This window comes from Mobula hypostoma, chromosome 9 (assembly GCF_963921235.1).
Source record: "Mobula hypostoma chromosome 9, sMobHyp1.1, whole genome shotgun sequence".
In the NCBI taxonomy this organism is placed as follows: domain Eukaryota; kingdom Metazoa; phylum Chordata; class Chondrichthyes; order Myliobatiformes; family Myliobatidae; genus Mobula; species Mobula hypostoma.
In genome coordinates, this window is record NC_086105.1 from 36,702,074 (window position 1) to 36,722,947 (window position 20,874).

A 20,874-nucleotide genomic window follows, 5' to 3' on the forward strand; every position below is an offset into this window, starting at 1 on the left:
TGGTGGCTGTATAGGCAATAGCAGCCCGGACCTTTGATGTTTCCATTGTTTGTAAATCTCAGTGCAAAGAATACTTTACCCTTGTCAGCATTAAAATAGACAAAGTCATCCCTCTAGGCATACAGGATTCTGGTTGACATCTAATGTTGTCATAGCTGTGATTAGCAGTGGCTGCCTGGCATGATCTCAAGGCTAGGATGTTATTATGACCTTGATCTTCCTACTGAGAACAACCCAGGCACTAAAGTAAAGCTGAGAGTCATCCTATTAGCATGTCACATATTGGTGATGCATAATGATGATGTCACTTAAAACTCTGGAGTCATTGTACTTGTACCTTTCTGCACCAGTCTATTACCCTGTCCATTCAATTGCTTCACAGAGCTTCAAAGGTTTGATTATACTGAGGATTGCATCCAGTTGTGCAGTTGCTTTATGCATTGTATTTATTGCAAGACAAATAGCTAATGTACAAAACATCCTGTATGTACTTATGGCAATTTAAATTTATTTTGTTCATGTGCCTTAATGAAAAACATCAAGGATTTGAATTAAGTTACTGATTAAATGGCGTGGTTGTGGGGTACATATACCATTCAAAGTACAAATAAAAACAACAAAACTCCCCAACATATGCAACACCAATATTTAAAATTTGTTAGTTGAGATTTTTCATTGTCAACATTCTTCTGCAATGCTTTACAGTATTACATACAAGTTAATGAAATGAAGCACATTCAAGCCATGTAAGTCTTGCTGCAAGCCAACAGGAAACTCTCCTTGATATACCACCAAAACCCTACAAGCAGACAAGTTTAAAAGGCAGACTTGAGAGTCACAAAGATGATGATGAGACTATTACAGTGATCTACTATGAACACAATTATCTAGTGAACAGAAATGAGAACTAAATTAATACAAATAGTATTCACTTAATAGCCATGCATTACCTTATTCCCACAATCTTTGTGTTAAATACAATTTGCTCAATACAATCACAAGCATAAGAAGATCCCAGTTTCAGTTCTTTGATTGTGGTAATTCAATTGGTTTCAGTTACCAGTTACACCCAGCACTGCTGATTATCCAGAAAACCATACTGAAAATATTTCTGTTGACATCAGGTCAAAAATCAGTTGTGAAGTTTTTTTTTGTGTTATAATTGTTCATTTTATAAATATCTACTGCAACAAAGTATGCTTTGAAGTCTTGTTTTTTTTTCCCCCACTTGACATAAACAATTTTCCCTTCGAGAGCAAGTTTTAACTGTAGAACTACTATAATCAGTTCTATCTTCCAGTCAGGTGTGAAATTTCTTGTCACTTGTGATACAGTTGCATATATGGTGCCACCTTGAGGTAATGTACTTCAGTACACCTGAATTTGTGATAAAAATTGGTATTATGTATGGTAAAAAGGCAATTGGATTAATGGTAATTTCACTTTAACAATGGCTAGTTTATAATATGGATGCTAAAAGTCACCCCTTGACCAGGTGGCACTGTACAGTATTTACTATTTTACTTCTGTTCTTTAGTTCAATTACATTGAAGGCAAAGGAGCTGAGCATTACTACACATTCGGTACAAAGGAGAACAGATGAAATGTCAATCTCAGTGCTTTAAAATTACACAATGAGCAGCAGGAACAGTTGGTTTCTATGATACCAATTGTTCACCATTACTAGTGAAGGGGTTCAGTTTTCACTGGCTTTCATGATAAAGACAGCACACTAAAACTGCCTTAGGTTACTAATACCTTAATTGTACAATGAAATGATTTTCAAGTTCAAGTTCCTTGGTATCAATATCTCTGAGGGCCTAACCTGGGTCACAACTCACTGATGCAGCTATAAAGGCAGCAAGACAGTGACTATATTTCATTAGTTTGAAGAGATTTGGTTTGTCAACTAAAACATTCGAACTTCTACAGATGTACCATGGAGAGCATTCTGACTGGCTGCATCACTGTCTGGTATGGGGGAGTGGGGGAGGCAACTACACAAGATGAAAGGAAGTTGCAGAAAGTTGTAAAATTAGCCAGCTCCATCATGGGTACAAGCCTCAAGGTGTGGTTGCTCAGGAAGGTGACCCCATCACCCTCTTCTCATTGTCACCGTCAGGAAGCAGGTACAGAAGTGTGAAGGCACACACTCAGCTTCTTCCCCTCTGCCACCCGATATCTGAATGGACGTTGAACCCGTGAACACTACCTCACTATTACTTTAAAATAAGTAGTGCAAAAAACAAATAAACTTAACTATTAATATACATATACAATGACTCACTCATTAAGTATTTCTATTTGTCATGTATTGCATTGTAACTGCAGCTGCAAAGTTAACAAATTTCATGGGAGGTTGGGGTGGATACTAATCTTACATGATTTTATTTTGGGTGTTTTTTTATTGTTATGAATTATATATTGGACTTGTTTGTTTTGCACTGTATAAATCTCCATTTTGTTGATGTTTTTTTTTCCTGTAGTTCTGTTGTAGAAATGCATAGAAAAATTTAACAAATTTCACTAAATATGCCAGTACAGTATTATTAAACCCGATTCTGATCTTTGAGAGAGAAGCATTTGACTACCCCATATATAGGTAAAGAAAACAATGCTTCTGAAGACAATTCTCTCAACAATTATTATTTTAAGTATTTGCAGTTTTAAATTCAGGTCACTACTGAAATTATTTTTCTGTTTGACATCTATTATGATAATAATCACATTACTTTAGTAATACTCACTAGTTCTAATGAGAACCTAATAGGACTAATTTTAACTGATCTTCAAACCCATGGAGACATTTTTCAGAAAACTGCAACTTTAAGTTAACCACTGTGGGAATGATGGTATTAACTGCTGAGCTATAATTGATGAACAGCATCCTGCCATAGGTGTTTGTGTTGCAGCAACAACCTAGTACTCAACATCAGTAAGACGAAAGAGTTTCAGGAAGGGTAAGACGAAGGAACACATACCAATCTTCAGGGGGATCAGAAGTAGAGAGAGTGAGCAGCTTCAAGTTCCTGGGTGTCAAGATCACTGAGGATCTAACCTGGTCCCAACATACTGAAGTAGTCATAAAGGCGGCAAGACAGCGGCTATACTTTTTCTTTAAAAAGAAGTTTGAAGAGATTTGGCATGTCAACAAATACACTCAAAAACTTCTATAGTTGTACCGTGGAGAGCATTCTGACAGGCTGCATCACTGTCTGGTATGGAGGGGCTACTGCACAGGACTGAAAGAAGCTGCAGAAGGTTGTAAATCTAGTCAGCTCCATCTTGGGCACTAGCCTTCAAAGTACCCAGGACATCTTCAGGGAGCAGTGTCTCAGAAAGGCAGCATCCATTATTAAAGACCTCCAGCCCTTTTCTCACTGTTACCCTTAGGTAGGACGTTCAGAAGTCTGAAGGCACACACTCAGGAACACTCTGCCATCCGATTCCTAAATGGACATTGAAGCTTTGGACACTACCTCACTTTTTTTAAATATACAGTACTTGTTTTTGCACATTTTTAAAATAATCTATTCTATATAAGTAATTGATTTACTTATTTATTGTTTTATTTTATTTAGTTATTATTTTTTTCTCTCTGCTAGATTATGTATTGCATTGAACTGCTGCTTCTAAGTTAACAAATTTCACGTCACATGCCAGTGATAATAAACCTGATTCTGATTTTTAAAATTTTGGTTTTTCCACATTTGAATCTTTCATACCCAAAAAGAACTGAGAGTAAGTTACATGGTAACAGTCAACTAGGTCAAGCTCCTCCAGTTTTTCCCCAAAGGACAAATATCATGCATAACTGCATTACCTTTCAGTCTCTTGCACCAAGATTAGATGGCTTCAACATTAATAATCCTGAATAGATTCTAGTTCATACTGATGTTTGCACCAGTTTCTCAGCCTCTCATCATCAACTTCTTACAAACTGTTTCAGTGACTGTATAATAGTTATTCTGTGCATTACTGATGGATGTCTTACTCCAATACCAAGAAAAACAGCAGCAAAGATCATGCATTGGGTGTTGGCAACAATGAAGCAATTGAAAGTTCTTGAGATACTACTAATCAAAAAGCCATTAGGAACAAGAAATATCGGACACCTCTGGAGCCTGGAAGCAACCTTGGTTGATTCATGACTCTTGATATCTGTATTAACACATTTACTTTATTCATTTTGAGCAGTTGAATTGAATGAAATACCTTCTCCTGATTTCCAAGTATTGTTTCCTTAAAGTACATTGGATCTGAATTAATCTCTGTTGAATGTTAAGTTACAAAAGTAATATAAAAATTACATTAGTGTAGGATGTATTATGCGAAGTGACTTTTATGACTGTGATGACATTGGTGAGAAACCTGATGTATTTCTGTATCAACAAATTTACACTGCATCACCCAAAATAATGGAAGCTTGACAACAGTAAACCAGCTACAAAAAAAGTCAGTAAGTTACATATCGCTTGATTTGGGGAGCAGCATACAATTACACAATTATCACACAATTAGCTTACGCAAAACTCACTAGATCAAATTTGGGCTTAGTTTATAATCTCAGTGTCATGACTGCATTCTCATTGATAACACTTCATTACTCTAATATTTTTACTAAGGCATAACTGTTCCACTTGTCCCTGATTCAGTCTTCAGATCTAACCGAACTAAGATAAATAACAAAAGGGGAGCTCCTAATTTATTTACAACTAGCCTTCTCCCTCTGTCCTGGACTTCTCATAATCAACCTTTTCTGCTGGTTGCTCCCTCCAACTCTTGCTGTGATGGTCTGCTGCTTATGACCTGGTCCCAGCATCAGCTCTCATTCCAGAGGATCCATTTCTCCCACTTCAGGAACGTAATGGGAAAGATGTTAGAATTTGCTAGGTCTGCAGGTTTGTAAATCAGGAAGAAATGTTCATAAAGGTGGAATTTGGTCCTTTGCTCTCAACAACAGGGTAAAAGTTAAAAATTATTTCAATCTCTAAACAGACTATTCTGAAAGTAAAGTGGAAATTTTTAAGTGTTTCATGGGCAAATGAGTAGTTGTTTTAAGTATTTTTGAGACGATATAAAACTTATTAGGAAATCACTACCTACATAACAAGGAAACATGAGAGGATTGGAGGCACAAGATTCCAAAGGTTTCTATTTTCCAAGTTAAACTTACAATGTTTTCTATCACCACAAAAACTATGAGCCAATATTACACAACAGGAACAACTACAAAAAAAAATTTATGGCATTGAGTTTCTATAGTTCCTTCAGTACCAGAACCAACAGTTCATAAATATATATTTTTTTAAAACAAGTTAAGCAAATAAACAGTGCATTTTTCAATTCAGCAACATTCAAGTAATTGCCGTGTCCTCTTAGGCAAACTTTAGGATATGTGGCAGTAGGTCTCACCACAGATGTGTTTCTCGTATTTCTGCAATAACCTGACTGGCTCGTTGCAAGGCCTGTGTGGGAAGAAGAACAGTCAGTCAGGTTTTATGTGTATTTATATACATCTCTTAACTGGTTAGGCAGAAGAATTCACCAAGAAAATAGCATTGTATAAGATAAAACAATTACCATAGACAGAAAATGGTTATTCTAGAATGCTCATGCACATGGTTCCCTTGAGCAAGTTTGATTCAATCAGGCCATAAAAACATGAGGAAAAAAAAAATCAGACATTTGCTTTTATTTAAAAACCTTTGGAGGCCAACAAAGCAGTTTCATCAAGGCATAATTCACAAATAAGCAATGCAATTCTATAAATTGAGGTTTAGGAAGATTAATAGTTAATACCTTCAGCATGTCTGCAGCTTCCTTCCGGCGCTGGGCCATGTCCTCAGATTCAGTAAGAAGGTCTTCTAACAGCATTGACTTGTACAGTTGACCAACAAGTTCACTTTGAAGATTGTCTTTTACATAATTAACTAGGAAATTCATTACAGCTTTTGGCACACTGAAAAGTGCAGAAGAATATGAATGTTACTTTTATTGACAAATTACATTGCATTATATTCACAGCAACTACACAGGCAAATGAAAACATCATTAAATCAGCTAGTTACCTGGAAGAAGAGGATTGCCGTTTTAATTGTGAATTTGACCCCACAGCTGCATTGTGTCCATTTGAAATGTACTTATTTTCAATCAATTCTAAGCTTAATATACAAACCCCATTTCCAGAAAAGTTGGGATATTTTCCAAAATGCAATAAAAACAAAAATCTGTGATGTTAATTCATGTGAACCTTTATTTAACTGACAAAAGTGCAAAGAAAAGATTTTCAATAGTTTTACTGACCAACTTAATTGTATTTTGTAAATATACACAAATTTAGAATTTGATGGCTGCAACACACTCAACAAAAGTTGGGACAGAGTTAAAATAAGATTGAAAAGTGCACAGAATATTCAAGTAACACCGGTTTGGAAGACTCCACATTAAGCAGGTTAATTGGTAGCAGGTGAGGTATCATGACTGGGTATAAAGGTAGCGTCCATCAAAGGTTCAGTCTTTACAGGCAAGGATGGGTCGTGGCTCACCCCTTTGTGCTAAAATTCGTGAGAGAATTGTTCGTCAGTTCAAAAGGAATATTTCTCAACGCAAGATTGCAGAGAATTTAGGTCTTTCAACATCTATAGTACATAATATTGTGAAAAGATTCAGAGAATTCAGAGACATCTCAGTGCGTAAAGGGCAAGGTCGGAAACCACTGTTGACTGCGTGTGATCTTCGAGCCCTCAGGCGGCACTGCCTAAGAAACCGTCATGCTACTGTGACAATTATAGCCACCTGGGCTCGGGAGTACTTCGGAAAACCATTATCACTCAACATAGTCCGTCGCTGCATCCAGAAATGCAACTTGAAATTGTATTACACAAGGAGGAAGCCATACATCAACTCTATGCAGAAATGCCGGCGAGTTCTCTGGGCCCGAGCTCATCTCAGATGGACCGAAAGACTGTGGTACCGTGTGCTGTGGTCAGATGAGTCCACACTTCAGCTAGTTTTCGGAAAAAACGGGCGTCGAGTTCTCCGTGCCAAAGATGAAAACGACCACCCAGTTTGTTATCAGTGAAAGGTGCAAAAGCCAGCATCTGTGATGGTATGGGGGTGCATCAGTGCCCACGGCATGGGTGAGTTGCACGTATGTGAAGGAACCATTGACTCTGAGGCGTATATTAGGATTTTAGAGAGACATATGTTGCCATCAAGGCGACGTCTCTTCCTGGGACGTCCATGCTTATTTTAGCAGGACAATGCCAGACCACATTCTGCAGAGGCTACAACAGCGTAGCTTAGTAGACACAGAGTGCGTGTGCTTGACTGGCCTGCTGCCAGTCCAGATCGATCTCCTATTGAAAATGTATGGCGCATCATGAAGAGGAGAATCAGACAACGGAGACCACGGACTGCTGAGCAGCTGAAGTCTTATATCAAGCAAGAATGGACAAAATTTCCAATTGCAAATCCACTACAATTAGTATCCTCAGTTCCAAAACAATTAAAAAGTATTATTAAAAGGTGATGTAACACAATGGTAAACATGCCTCTGTCCCAACTTTTGTTGAGTGTGTTGCAGCCATCAAATTCTAAATTTGTGTATGTTTACAAAATACAATTAAATTGGTCAGTAAAACTATTGAAAATCTTTTCTTTGTACTTTTGTCAGTTAAATAAAGGTTCACGTGAATTAACATATCACAGATTTTTGTTTTTATTCCATTTGGAAAATATCCCAACTTTTCTGGAAATGGGGTTTGTACAGTATTACTTTATTCTACACCTTAATTATAATTTCTGTGCATTCAAGTGATCATTCAAATCATTAACTTTCTTTACTCATTTGGATCAACCAAGCCAGTACTGAAGTAAAATTTTCCATTCCATCTTCAAACATTCTCAAACTAACTTCAGCACAGAGTAGATCCAGTTAACCTGATTGTTTGCATTTCAACTCAAATCCCCAAGGTGAAAGGGTACAGCCTTGTGTCAATGAGATGCATTTCAGTAACTAAGTAAATGTCAATAAATTAAATATAATAATGTTATCTGTTTAAAATAAAGCTAATTATGAATAGACATAAAACTGTTGAATGGCAGAAGTCCCAAGACCATCCATCCCATTACATTGTAATAGGGAAAACTGAAAAGGTTTCAAAAAGCAGTAGTGTAATGAAGACTTAAATAGAAACAGAAATTGCTGGAAATACTCAGCAAATCAGGCAGCTTTGTAGAGAGAATGTGCAGTGTCCTGAATATCAGGTCATATACTAAACCTGCCCAGGCTTTTAGGATGAAGACACCAAAATAGGTGGTGTCATAGACATGGACATTTGTTTAATTTAGATAATTACGAGGTACTGCATTTTGGGAAGACAAATCAAAGTAGAGTTTTCACAGTGAACCGTATGACCGTGGTATGTGTTGTACAACAGACGGACCTAAGTGCACCAAGTACTGGAAGTAGCGTCACAGATAAATGGGGTGATTAAGGAAAGAGGTTTTGACACACTGGCTTTATCAGGCCAGGTTATTGTGTATACAAATTTGTATGTTACAATTGTACAAGGATATTTGGAATATTCTTTGTTTTTTGTCAGACTAATATAGGAAGGAAGTCATTAAGCTTCAAAAGAGGCAGAGGGGATTCAGGTGGACAATGTTGGGACTGAGTTGTGGAGAGAGACTAAGCAGTTTGGGACTTCAGTCATAGTTACACAGAAGAAGAAATCATGAAGGGTACAGATAGGGTGTACGAGTACAGCCTTTTTCCCCACAGCTTTGGAAATCAAGAACTACAGGACAGAGTAGCCATCTAGTTCTCAGAACCTGCTGGCACTCATCAAGAATGAGGTAAGACCTAAGACCCAGGTGCAGAATTACGCTATTCAGCTCATTGAGTCAGCACCAACATTCCATCATGGCTGATATATTATCCCTCTCAACCCCATTTTCTCCTGCCTTCTGCTCAGAACCTTTGACCCACTGATTAATCAAGAACCTATCAACCTCCAACTTCACTTGGCCTGCACAGGATACATACTTTACAGGTACAGAATTAGATCATTCATCCCATCAAGTCTGCTCCACCAAGACTGATTTATTATCAATCTCAACCCCATTCTCCTGCCTTTTCCCTGTAACCATTAATGCCCTAATTAATCCAGAACCTTTCAATCTCTGCCTTAAACATACCCAATGACTTGGCTTGCACAGTTGTCTGTAGCAAAGAATTTTGCAGATTCACCACCCTCTGGCTTAAAGATATTTTCCCTCATCTCTGTTCTAAATGGATGTCCGTCAATTCTGAGGCTGTGCTCTCTGGTTCTAGACTTCCCCCAAAATTGAAAACATCCTCTCCACTCTATCCAGAACCTTCAATATTTGATAAGGTCTCCATGAGATCCCCACTCATTCTTCTAAACTTCAGTGAGTACAGGCCCAGAGGCATCAAATGCTCCTCATATGTTAACCATTTCATTCTTGGAATCATTCTCATGAACCTCCTCTAGACTTTCTTCAATGCCAGCACACATTTTCTTAGATAAGGGGTCCAAAACCACTGATGATACTCCAAGATGTCTGACCAATGCCTTAAAGCCTCAGTATTACATCCTTGATTTTATATTCTAGTCCATACTGATTCAACATGCAAGTTAAACTCTAGGGAATCCTCCATGAGGCTTCCCAAGTCCTCTTGCGCCCCCAATTTTTTAAATTTCCTCCCCATTTACAAAATAGTCCAACTCTATTCCTCCTATCAAACTGCATGACCATACACTTCCCTAATACTACATTCCATCTGCCTCTTCTTTGCCCATTCCCCCAATCTGTTCAAGTCCTACTGCAGACATCCTGCTTCCTCAACACTCCTACATCTTTTCAATCACTGAAGTCAGGCTAACTGGCCAATAATTTCCTTTCTCTGCCACCTTCCCTTCTTAAAGAGTGGAGTGACATTTGCAATTTTCCAGTCCTCACGAACCATTCAAGAATCTAGTGATTCTTGAAAAATCACTAACGTCTCCACAATCTCTTCAGCTACTTCTTTCAGAACCGTGGCGTGTAGTTCATATGGTCCAGGTGAGTTATCTACCTTTAGACTTTTCTGCTTCACAAGCACCTTCTCCTTAGTAATCGCAGCGACACTTACTTTTACCCTGGACACGCTTGCATTTCTGGTGCCCTGCTAGTGTCTTGCACATTGAAACTTAAGTTCCCCAGCTATCTCTTCATCCCTATTACCTCTCCAGAATTATTTTCCAGTAGTCCGATATCTATTCTCTTTTTTTTTTTTTAAAACTTCTTACACAGGTGAAGTACCCCTTACCGAAATTCTTGGGGCTGGAAGTGTTTCAGATTTTGGAATATATAATGAGGTAGCTTGGGGTTGCCATCATTTCCAACTCCGAATTTATGTGCTACCAGTAAACAGTCTGTCTTACTCTTGTTCATCATACATGTACTTGAGTAGAAATTATTAAGTACGATTGAAAATATAATGCGTGCAGCATAACAAAAGCATCACAGCAGCATTGCAAGAATACCTGAACTCAGGTATTGAGCAACAACAAAAACAGCAGGCTTTCAGTCGCCACCTTTGATGCCCTGTTTTGATTAAAAGGCAGTAGTACACTGCATTTGTATTTTACTTTTTTAATGTTTTATGAAAGGTATAAAACCAATTGTGTTAAATTTTCATCAGCGGTGATCTTCACAAATCCTTAGTGAACAGCTTTATCTTTAAAAATTTAATGCTGGGTCTTTTCTTAAATTTCTGCAACCAGCTTGTTGAATATTCAATTAGCTTCAATTTTCAGTTTGTCATGATAGATTTTTGCTTGTTTCATAATTAGCACACCATTAAGTGGTATATGTTCACTCCGACGCAGATGGATACATTCTTTCAATCCATGATAGAGATCTTCATTTTTCATTAACTTCTGTTCAATACATATAGGAGGTGATTTCTCAGAACTGTCTGTGATGAGCAGAGACCAGCTCATTACCTGGGAATCTTCCCAGGAATGTGTGGAATTTTCCATTTATGACATCAGCTCAGTGCTCAAAAGTAAATTTGGATTTCAAAGGTTTTTGGATTTTGAAATTTCAGATAAGTGGTACTCAACTTGTATATCTGGAAAAAACCTTTATCCTCTTATATTATTGGCTAGCTTACCTTCACTTTTTTCTCTTTACGGCTTTTTTTTAAAGTTGCCTTCTGTTAATTTTTAAAAGCTTCCCAATCCTCTACCTTCACACAAATTTTTGTGTTTTTTTTAAATATAAGCCCTTTCTTTTGCTTTGATGCCATCTTTGACTTCCCTTGTCAGCCACAGTTGCCTCATTCTCTCTGTAGGGTACTTATTCATCGTTGGGATGAATCTTTTCTGCGCCTTCTGAATTTCCCCCAGAAACCCCAGCCATTGCTGTTCCAGGGTCAGGGTCAGGGTCCTAGCCAGATTTGAACACAAAACCATCGCCTTGAAGCCCCAGTGCTGACACCACTGGCCGGCCCTGCTCCTACACATCACATCCTGATGAGCAAGAGGTCAAGCTGCTGCTCCAGATCCTTAACACATTCTCTTCGGAGCTGCGACTTTATGCATTTCATGCAGATATAGTTACGGAGGAGATCGGAGGTCTCCCAAGTTTCCCACATCTCACATGAGGAATATATCTGTACCATTATGCCCAGATCCATTCTCAGTGCACCAGCTATGTACTATCTGAAAAAATAAAACTTAATAGTAACTTTTTACTTACTTAGAACATCCACCTGTCATTGCTCAAGCTTGTTGGGCCAAAGCTAGACCACTCTAATAATGCCCATTCCAATAATGGCTACTCACTTCACCTCCTTCATTTTTATTGGCCCCATGCCAATTGCTGTCCACTGAGAAAAAAGCCGAAATGCACCCGAGCTATTTTTAAATCTCGCACTGCGTCACCAACAACCAAACTCACGCATTCATTGCTGCCCGCCACGTTTCCCAGCTTTTGTTACATGAACTAAGAACATAAGCAGGAGGCCAGATTTCTGTCTGATCCAGTCTTGGCCTCAATATTTTCATTCCCTTTTACTCTCGTGTTCTAATTTGTAGTTGAAATAGAATTTAAAACAATATTACAGAGACTTCCAGTGTTGAACAGTAGATAGGAACATCTGTTATTAGAGAAACTTACCTGTCCTGGATATTTTTTCTCACAATCAAAAAGTAGGATTTAATCAATCTTTCAATCACTTCACAATCTCGTTGCTCCCGTGCTGAAAGTTTACGTGAAACAGGAACACGCTACAAAAATAACATCCATTTTAATAACTGCATACAACACACAAAGACACAAAAACACCTGCTTGCATTGTTTGCAAATACTCTGATGGAGAAACTGGTTTAACTCTAAGGAAAAGGAAACAAAACGGAACAGTGGTCATTGATCCTGTTTGACTACTGTTCTATAAGTATGCCTGCATAAGAAGAATCTTAGGGCTGTATATAGTGACATATGTACTTTAACTTTGACTTTGAAAGTTGACCTCTTTTGGCTTGATTTTCTAATAAAAATACATGATTAATAAGCAATGTTCACTCTTGTTCATTTGCCCTCTATCCGAAATAAACCTTTTTACACAGATGATTTATCAGTACCTGCATATAATCACTGTACCAAAATTAACTTTTCATTCTCACAGAGAGAGGTCAATACAGTCAGCCCTTCTTATCCGCAAGTTCCACATGCGCCAACTCAACCAACCGCGAATCAGGAAAACCCGTAAGTTCTCTCTCCAGCACTAGTTCGAGCATTGTTCGCCTCGCGTCTCGTTCAATCGCTACTTTGTTTCTGTGAAAAAATGGCTCCTAAAAAGCAATTACGTGGTCAAAGCAATTCCTCAAAGGCTAAGAGGGAGCGTAAAGTGCTCTCTCTTGCCGAGAAATTAGAAATATTAGATCTTTTGAAAAGTGGTATGTCGCATTCCGAAGTGAGCCGTAAGGTCAGTAAGAACGAATCGAGCATTTGTACAATAAAGCAGAAAGAAGCTGAAATTCGTGGAAGTGTTAGTCCTAGGGATGGCTGGCTGGCTATGTAAAGCGCAGCAGCCACAAAAACTTAAAGATCACGGGAGAATCGGCATCAGCGTTCCCAGAACAGCTACGATGGTTGCGTCTGTACTGAACATGTACAGACTTTTTCTTGTCATTATTCCCTAAACAATACAGTATAACTATTTACATAACATTTACATTGTAATAGGTATTATAAGTCAACGGAACAGAAACACTGAGGGCAGCGGGTCCTGTGCTGCCTTGGGTCCTAAAGTCCACCCACACTGAGACAAGTTAAATAAGGGACTTGAGCATCCGTGTTTTTTTGGCAACCGCGGGGGTTCTCAGAACCAATCTCTCGCGGATAAGGAGGGCCGACTGTACAAGGTGAAGAGCTAAGAGGCAACAACAAACAATGACAGACTAACTTTAAAGGAATTTGGCAAGGAGAAGCACCAGTGTTAACAAGGTAAAAGATACGTTGAACCTTTCACACAGGACCATTGCCGTAACTGTTCACATTTTCCAGCAACACTGTTAGTCAAGGAAGAGAGAACTGAAAAGTTAATTGCAACCTACCACATCAAGGAAATTTACAGATGGTCCCTTGTGAGGACTGCCCGCAGCAGGCTGCTTTGGCTTTTCTTCAGATGATCCTTCATCTGGCTTTGATGTGGATGAGCCTTTCAACATCCCTCTCCAGTTTCCAGCTGATGCTCCATCCTGATTCCCATTCTGTATTTGAACTTCCTTATTTAAAGGCTGAGATGGAGTAGCAGAAAACACTAGTTAACACAGTACTAAACATATCCAGTCTTTAATATCAACCACTTAAACTATTTCTAAAAGTAGCCAAGTTTACACTGCACACTTATAACTATAAAACATGGATTAGAAAGTCTGTATTAGGGTCCTAAGGACATGGAGGCTTTGGAGATAATGCAGAAGAGGTCACCAGGATGCTGTCGCCTGGATTAGATAATAGCAGTGGCAAGGAAAATTTGGATAACTTGGGAGAGTTTTCTCTGGAGTAGAGGCTGAAGGGCCAATAGATGTTTCTAAAGGTATGAGAGGCATTGATAAGGTAGTCTTTCTCCCAGGGTAGAAGCTTCAAAGACTAGAGGGCATAGCTTTAAGGTGGGTGGGAAAGAGGCTGTTTAAAGGAGAATTAGAGAAGTTTTATTTCACAGGGTAGGTGCTCGAAGTGCTACTGGGGCGATGGTTGAAGTTGACCCAATAGTGGCGTTTAGAGAGCACTGGAGAGGTACAGATCACATGCAAGCAGGTAGGTTTGGTTTAATTTGGCATCTTGGTTGGCAGAGAGTTTAAGCTGAAGGGCATGATCCTGTGCTGTACTACTATATTCCATGTCATAAGAAAGCGAGTCAAAGACCAAGGAAAAGAACATACATAATCCTCCATCATCAGTATTACTTTATATTCCTATTTATTGATGGGGAGGGGTGATTACTTGTTTACATGTGGGAGGCCAGTAACAAGCTAGTTCTTTTCATAAAACTATCAGAGGATGCAAGATGCATTTTCAATACATTAAGACAAATTGGAGCAAAGGCCAGCATGGAGTACAATAAAGCACACAGCAGATGCGTGACCAACCTTTCCCTCCAGCTCAGCAGAAGACGACTCCTGGGAAGGAGCTGATATAGCACTTAAAACTTTAGAAGGCTGCAGCATAGAAAGAAAAATCAGGAAAACTGTCGAAAGTGAGTAAGTTTATTTGTGAAACCAAACATTCATGCGCAATTCATAAAGCGCCCTTGCCATTCTCACAGCTGCTTCACAGAAACAACATGAATAAATAAATCATCGTTACTTAATAGCAATAATGTTTCCATGTCAACCATGCATCCTAATAGCTGGCAAGACATTCAACAATTCCAAGGCAACAAAAATCCTTTAAAAACCACAGAAGTAAAATAATACAAAACTTTTTCTTCCAAGTTCCCACTCTACAGTTGCCTGCAATTTTCTGACATTCACAAAGGGGTTTATTAACTTTTGTGTTTTTCCCGCTTCTCAATTCATACACATTTGGTGCTTTTCACCACCTCCTCTACTCACCATCACTAGTTACCACAAATGGTAAGGAAGTTGCCCTGCAGAGACCAGGATCAACCTGTATTTACCCCAACTTGAATTTCCATCAAATCTTACCTTTTCTCGAGACAGAGCTGCCGGTGGTTCCCTTGCTAATCGGTTACGTCTTTGTTCCTGAGAAAACAGAAATCTCTTTATGTAAGTACAAAAGTCAGACATTTAAAAGGAAAAAGTAGAATTTTAGAACCTATTTTTTCCATCCTTACATCTTCCTATGCCAGTGATGCAAGCAAATACCTCTATTACCAAAGACAATATTAAACCAACTTATTCCCCGATCTCTGACAGGATTGGTGAAGGCAGACCACGGTGACAGCTAGTCTGTGTATGAGAGCAACCTAGAATTATCTCTACCACTATCCCCACCAGAAAAGCTTATGGTCACAAATGTAACTCCCCAATCCTGAAATCGGAACTATGGTGCTCTAATACAGTACAACACAACTGAGAGACGCATTTGAACCTGAATTTACTCTTATCCTAGCAAAGTGTGGCAACATATTCAGTGGTCATCTCTAAATAAGAGCATTTAATAAGCATTTCCTTCTCTTAACAATTTTTGTAATAATCTAACTTAGCTGTGAATGTTACTTATTCATTGAACTAGTTAAGTTGAAATTAGTTGATAAGGGAGGGGTTTACAGAAATTTATGTAAATAGTAATTGTTAAAATATGAGTAATTTATAACTTTTCCTATCAGACCAACTGACATGTGAGTTCAGATGCAGATATGCAGCATATTCCTATACTGAACACTTGGCATTGGTGTAGCCTAAAGCTAACGTGAAGATTTCAATGAAAGGCGGGCATGAACTTCCTTTTTCGACTTCAAGATTTTGTATGATTTTACTTTAACAAATCAACAACTATAAAGAGTAAAAAAATCCCCGCCTTACAAGTTTGGTTCTTTAACAGAGTGCAAGGTCCAGCTGGGCTTGTGCAGTGATCCAGAAGTTGTTCAACTCTGGGAGAAGGATTCCAGCTGCCTTCCTACTCCTCTCAAACTTATAAAATTCTATCAGCATCCAGCACTCAAGAGCAAACAAACTAAGTTAGTCCAACTGCTCTTCATACCAGAAGCCTGCCAATTCAAGCTGCACCCTGGTAAACCTCTTCTGTATCATCTCCAAAGCCTCCACATCCTTCCTAATAAAGGGGTGACCAGAAATGTATGTAATTTTTCATATGTGGATTAACCAGAGTTTTATGAAGTTACAATACAATTTCCTGATCTCAGTATGTAACCCAATAAAAGCAAGCATGTCATACATATGCTTGATCTCTTTGCAATCCACTGTTTCTGCAACACCTTCAAAAATGCACTTTCCCTCAACCACTGCAATGTTTTCATACTAACACACTGCAAGATAAAGTTTTAGGCTTTGTCCCCCTTCATTTCCAGTCCTGAAAGGACTCAGCTAAAATGTCAACTGTTTTATTCATTTCCATAGATGCTGCCTGACCTGCTGAGTTCCTCCAGCATTTTGTGTATGTTACCCTGGATTTCCAGCATCTGTAGAATCTCTTGTGTAAATTAAATAGAGGGATAATTTTTCAGATGGAAGGGAAATCCTTCAATCTCAAATATGAGAGAGAGATTGTCCTCTCTTTGGGTGCAATGTCAAATAATGTCCATAGAAACAGAGGCTATAATGGGTGAAAGTGTACGATCAGTTAATCAGCCCTTTTGGCAGCCTCCCATTGTTGTAGTTATTTCAGAAAATGTCATTAGAGCACATTAGGATGCAGTCAGCAATCTAATCTGTAGTGCTATGTGTTTAAGGAATACCAACTTTGAGACAGAACACTGCATTAACACAAGTTTTATCTTGTATCCAATCAACGATTCTTATTTTGATATAGAAATGACAAAATTCAAGATATACTCTTATCACGCATATTTTCAATAATGAATGGCTATAACAGTATTCACAAATGAAAAGGATACTGAATTGTGTAAAGTAAGGGAAATAAGTAGGGCAGTTATGGAAACTATGATGATTAAAGAAGAGGAAGTACTGGCACTTTTAGGGAATATAGAAGTGGATAAGTCTCTGGGTCCTGACAGGATATTCCCTAGGACCTTGAGGGAAGTCAGTGCGGAAATAGCAGGGGCTCTGACAGAAATATTTCAAATGTCATTAGAAACGGGGATGGTACCAGAGGATTGGCGTATTGCTCATGTTGTTCCATTGTTTGCATTACTAAATGACAATAAAAGAGGACTGCGTGTCCTCAATCTAATAATCTAATCTAATTGTTTAAAAAGGGTTCTAAGAGTAAACCTAGTACCTGTCAGCCTGTGAGTTTGATGTCAGTGGTGGGTAAATTGATGGAAAGTATTCTTAGAGATGGTATATATAATTATCTGGATAGACAGGGTCTGATTAAGAACAGTCAACATGGATTTGTGCATGCAAAGTAATGTTTAACAAATCTTATTGAATTTTTTCTGAAGAGGTTACTAGGAAAGTTGACGAGGGTACAGCGGTGGATGTTGTCAATATGGACTTCAGTAAGGCCTTTGACAAGGTTCCACAAGGAAGGTTAGTTAGGAAGGTTCAATCGTTAGGTATTAGTATTGAAATAGTAAAATGGATTCAGCAGTGGCTGGATGGGAGATGCCAGAGAGTGGTGGTGGATAACTGTTTGTCAGATTGGAGGCCAATGACTAGTGGTGTGCCTCAGGGATCTGTACTGGGTCCAATGTTGTTTGTCATATATATTAATGATCTGGATGATGGGGTGGTAAATTGGATTAGTAAGTATGCAGATGATACTAAGGTAGGTGGAGTTGTGGATAATGAAGTAGGTTTTCAAAGCTTGCAGAGAGATTTAGGCCAGTTAGAAGAGTGGGCTGAAAGATGGCAGATGGAGTTTAATGCTGATAAATGTGAGCTGCTACATTTTGGTAGGACTTATCAAAATAGGACATACATGGTAAATGGTAGGGCATTGAAGAATGCAGTAGAACAGAGGGATCTGGGAATAATGGTGTTCCCTGAAGGTGGAATCTCATGTGGATAGGGTGATGAAGAAAGCTTTGGTATGCTGGCCTTTATAAATCAGAGCATTGAGTATAGGAGTTGGGATGTAATGTTGAAATTGTACAAGGCATTGGTAAGGCCAAATTTGGAGTATTGTGTACAGTTCTGGTCACCAAATTATAGGAAAGATGTCACCAAAATTGAGAGAGTACAGAGAAGATTTACTAGAATGTTACCTGGGTTTCATCTCCTAAGTTACAGAGAAAGGTTGAACAAGTTGGGTCTTTATTCTTTGGAACGTAGAAGGTTGAGGGGGGGACTTGATAAAGGTATTTAAAATTATGAGGGGGATAGATAGATTTGACGCGAATAGGCTTTTTCCATTGAGAGTGGGGGAGATTCAAACAAGAGGACATGAGTTGACAGTTAAAGGACAAACGTTTAGGGGTAACATGAGGGGGAACTTCTTTACTCAGAGAGAGGTAGCTGTGTGGAACAAGCTTCCAGCAGAAGTGGTTGAGGCAGGTTTGATGTTTTCATTTAAAGTTAAGTTGGATAGCTATATGAACAGGAAAGGAATGGAGGGTTATGGGCTGAGTGCAGGTCGGTGGGACTAGATGAGAGTAAGAGTTCAGCACGAACTAGAAGGGCCGAGATGGTCTGTTTCCGTGCTGTAATTGTTATATGGTTGTATCTTTTCTAGACAACGTTTAAAAAAAAAAATAGCATCCCTTCTGAGATAGACAATGTAAACAATATCCTAGATTTTACCACATGCATTACTTGACCACTCAATCACCCATTAAGTCATTCAAGTTTTGGAAATTTAAAAAGCAATTTGTAGAACTGTATATGTACTTTATTGTCGCCAAACAATTGGTACTAGAACATACAATCATCACAGCGATATTTGATTCTGCGCTTCACACTCCCTGGGTTACAAATATTAAATATTAAAAACTTAAAATTAGTAAATATTAAAATTTTTAATTAAATTCATAAATAGAAAATAGAAAAATGAAAACCTATGAAATATCAGCAGTAAATAAATAAGCACACAGCTGTGAATATAATAATGAACAATTATTGGTAATCAGAAATTTTTATAAAACTTACCTCTATGTTACTATTCAAAACCCCACAGGCATCTGCAAAGTCAGGGTGCTTTGTATTGATGTATGCAAGCTCAATGGCTACTAAATTGTGGACCTAGAAATAATTAAAAATCCTTGAAACAGCATAAGATGAAGGTGCAAAAGCTACCTGTACCAAGCCCAGCTCATTAAATGTGATAAACTCAAAGATGCAGGCTTAAACTGACCTTTAACAATGTGTCCTCCATAAACTTCAACATATATTTGCCCATTAATTCAGAAGTTTACAAATGTTTACAGAAAGGAATTCCTCAATCACACACGCAACGTGATTATATTGGAGTTACTAGTGCTGATATTTACCAGCAGCTCTTTTCAGAGATGGGGTTCAGCCAAAGATAGCTGTAAGACCAGATCTTTGCAGAGACTGTGAAAGGTGAAATCTATTTGCCCACTACAGGAGTTCTTGTGGTGTCTAGTTCTGCTACTATGTCTAATGGTCTTATGAAAATAAGATTACTAACAAGCAGAGAAACATCAAAATTTCACAACACTTTAAATAAGAATGCCTATGCAATCTCTTTTTGAAGTATGTTGGAATTCACTGAATCCAACTTTACCTTTTTTGCAGAGTATTTTCTCCTTGACAGTTACTTTTACAGGTTCATCTCTAGTTTCAGCCACATAAATGGTTCATATGGTTTCATTTTAATATCAGAGAATGTATACAGTATACAACCTAAAATCCTTACTCTTCACAGACATCCACAAAAAAAAAGAGAACGCCAAAAGAACGAACATCAATGACCTAGTACCACAAGTTTCCAGTGACTGCATTATACTTTGTCCTTTTCAGAAATACCTGTGTGACCAATTCTGGCTCTGAGGAAACCTACCTCATTTCATTCCATTATACCAAAACATTGCTACTCCAACAACTCAAGGGCCAGGCATTTTTCTTTTTAAAACAGATATTTAGTTGCCTAATAGCACTGCATTGAGTCTCCTTTTTTATACAAATTTTTACTGTAAATTAAGATTTGAATCACTGGATGTGATTTCATAGATCAAATGTCAACACTTCACTCCCCCAAATAGGCATGAAAGAACTTGCAATCAAAAGTTGATCAGAATCAAGAAGGAGAACATGTACTGAGTCTTCACAACTTACCATATCATTGGTAACAGGCAATCTCCTGCGCAACAATGATGTCACAACTTCTACAATGGCATCATGGAGTTTTGGAAAACGGAGCAATTCCTAATAAAAAGAGATGACAAAATACACCAGAAGATTAACAGAGTTGAATATAGAAGAATTCAGCTCCACTTTGAATAACAGCAAATAACTAGTTCAGATAAATTTCAGTTAAATTGGATTAGTCAAAAATCAAAACAGCAGACGCTGGAAATACTTGACAGGTCAGACTTCATCTGTGACAACCAGAATTAGCGTTTCTGACCCTTCATCACAATGTTCAATCATAACTAATTGATGAAGACCAAGGAACTGATTATAGACTTCAGGAGAAGGAAACCAGAGTTCCATGAGCCAGTCCTCATTGGAGGATCAGAGTGGAGAGGGCTAGCAACCTGAAAATTTTGAGTTGTTATTATAT

General features: G+C 38.2%; 1 protein-coding gene across 4 annotated transcripts in view; it reads right to left on the minus strand.

Moving 5' to 3' along the window:
* Positions 1 to 394: 394 nt before the first annotated feature.
* dnm1l (dynamin 1-like) overlaps positions 395 to 20,874 on the minus strand; it is a 60,771-nt gene continuing 40,291 nt past the window's right edge. For 2 of the 4 annotated variants that reach the window (XM_063058077.1, XM_063058076.1), the window contains exons 13-20: positions 20,427 to 20,516; positions 19,278 to 19,370; positions 15,231 to 15,287; positions 14,673 to 14,741; positions 13,635 to 13,817; positions 12,196 to 12,305; positions 5,803 to 5,962; positions 395 to 5,468 (exon numbers count right to left, since the gene is read on the minus strand). In XM_063058077.1, coding sequence (XP_062914147.1) covers positions 5,412 to 5,468; positions 5,803 to 5,962; positions 12,196 to 12,305; positions 13,635 to 13,817; positions 14,673 to 14,741; positions 15,231 to 15,287; positions 19,278 to 19,370; positions 20,427 to 20,516 — 819 coding nt within the window. In that variant the 3' untranslated portion in view covers positions 395 to 5,411. The remainder of the gene's footprint in view (positions 5,469 to 5,802; positions 5,963 to 12,195; positions 12,306 to 13,634; positions 13,818 to 14,672; positions 14,742 to 15,230; positions 15,288 to 19,277; positions 19,371 to 20,426; positions 20,517 to 20,874) is intronic. The other 2 variants (XM_063058078.1, XM_063058079.1) reach the window with 2 other exon arrangements.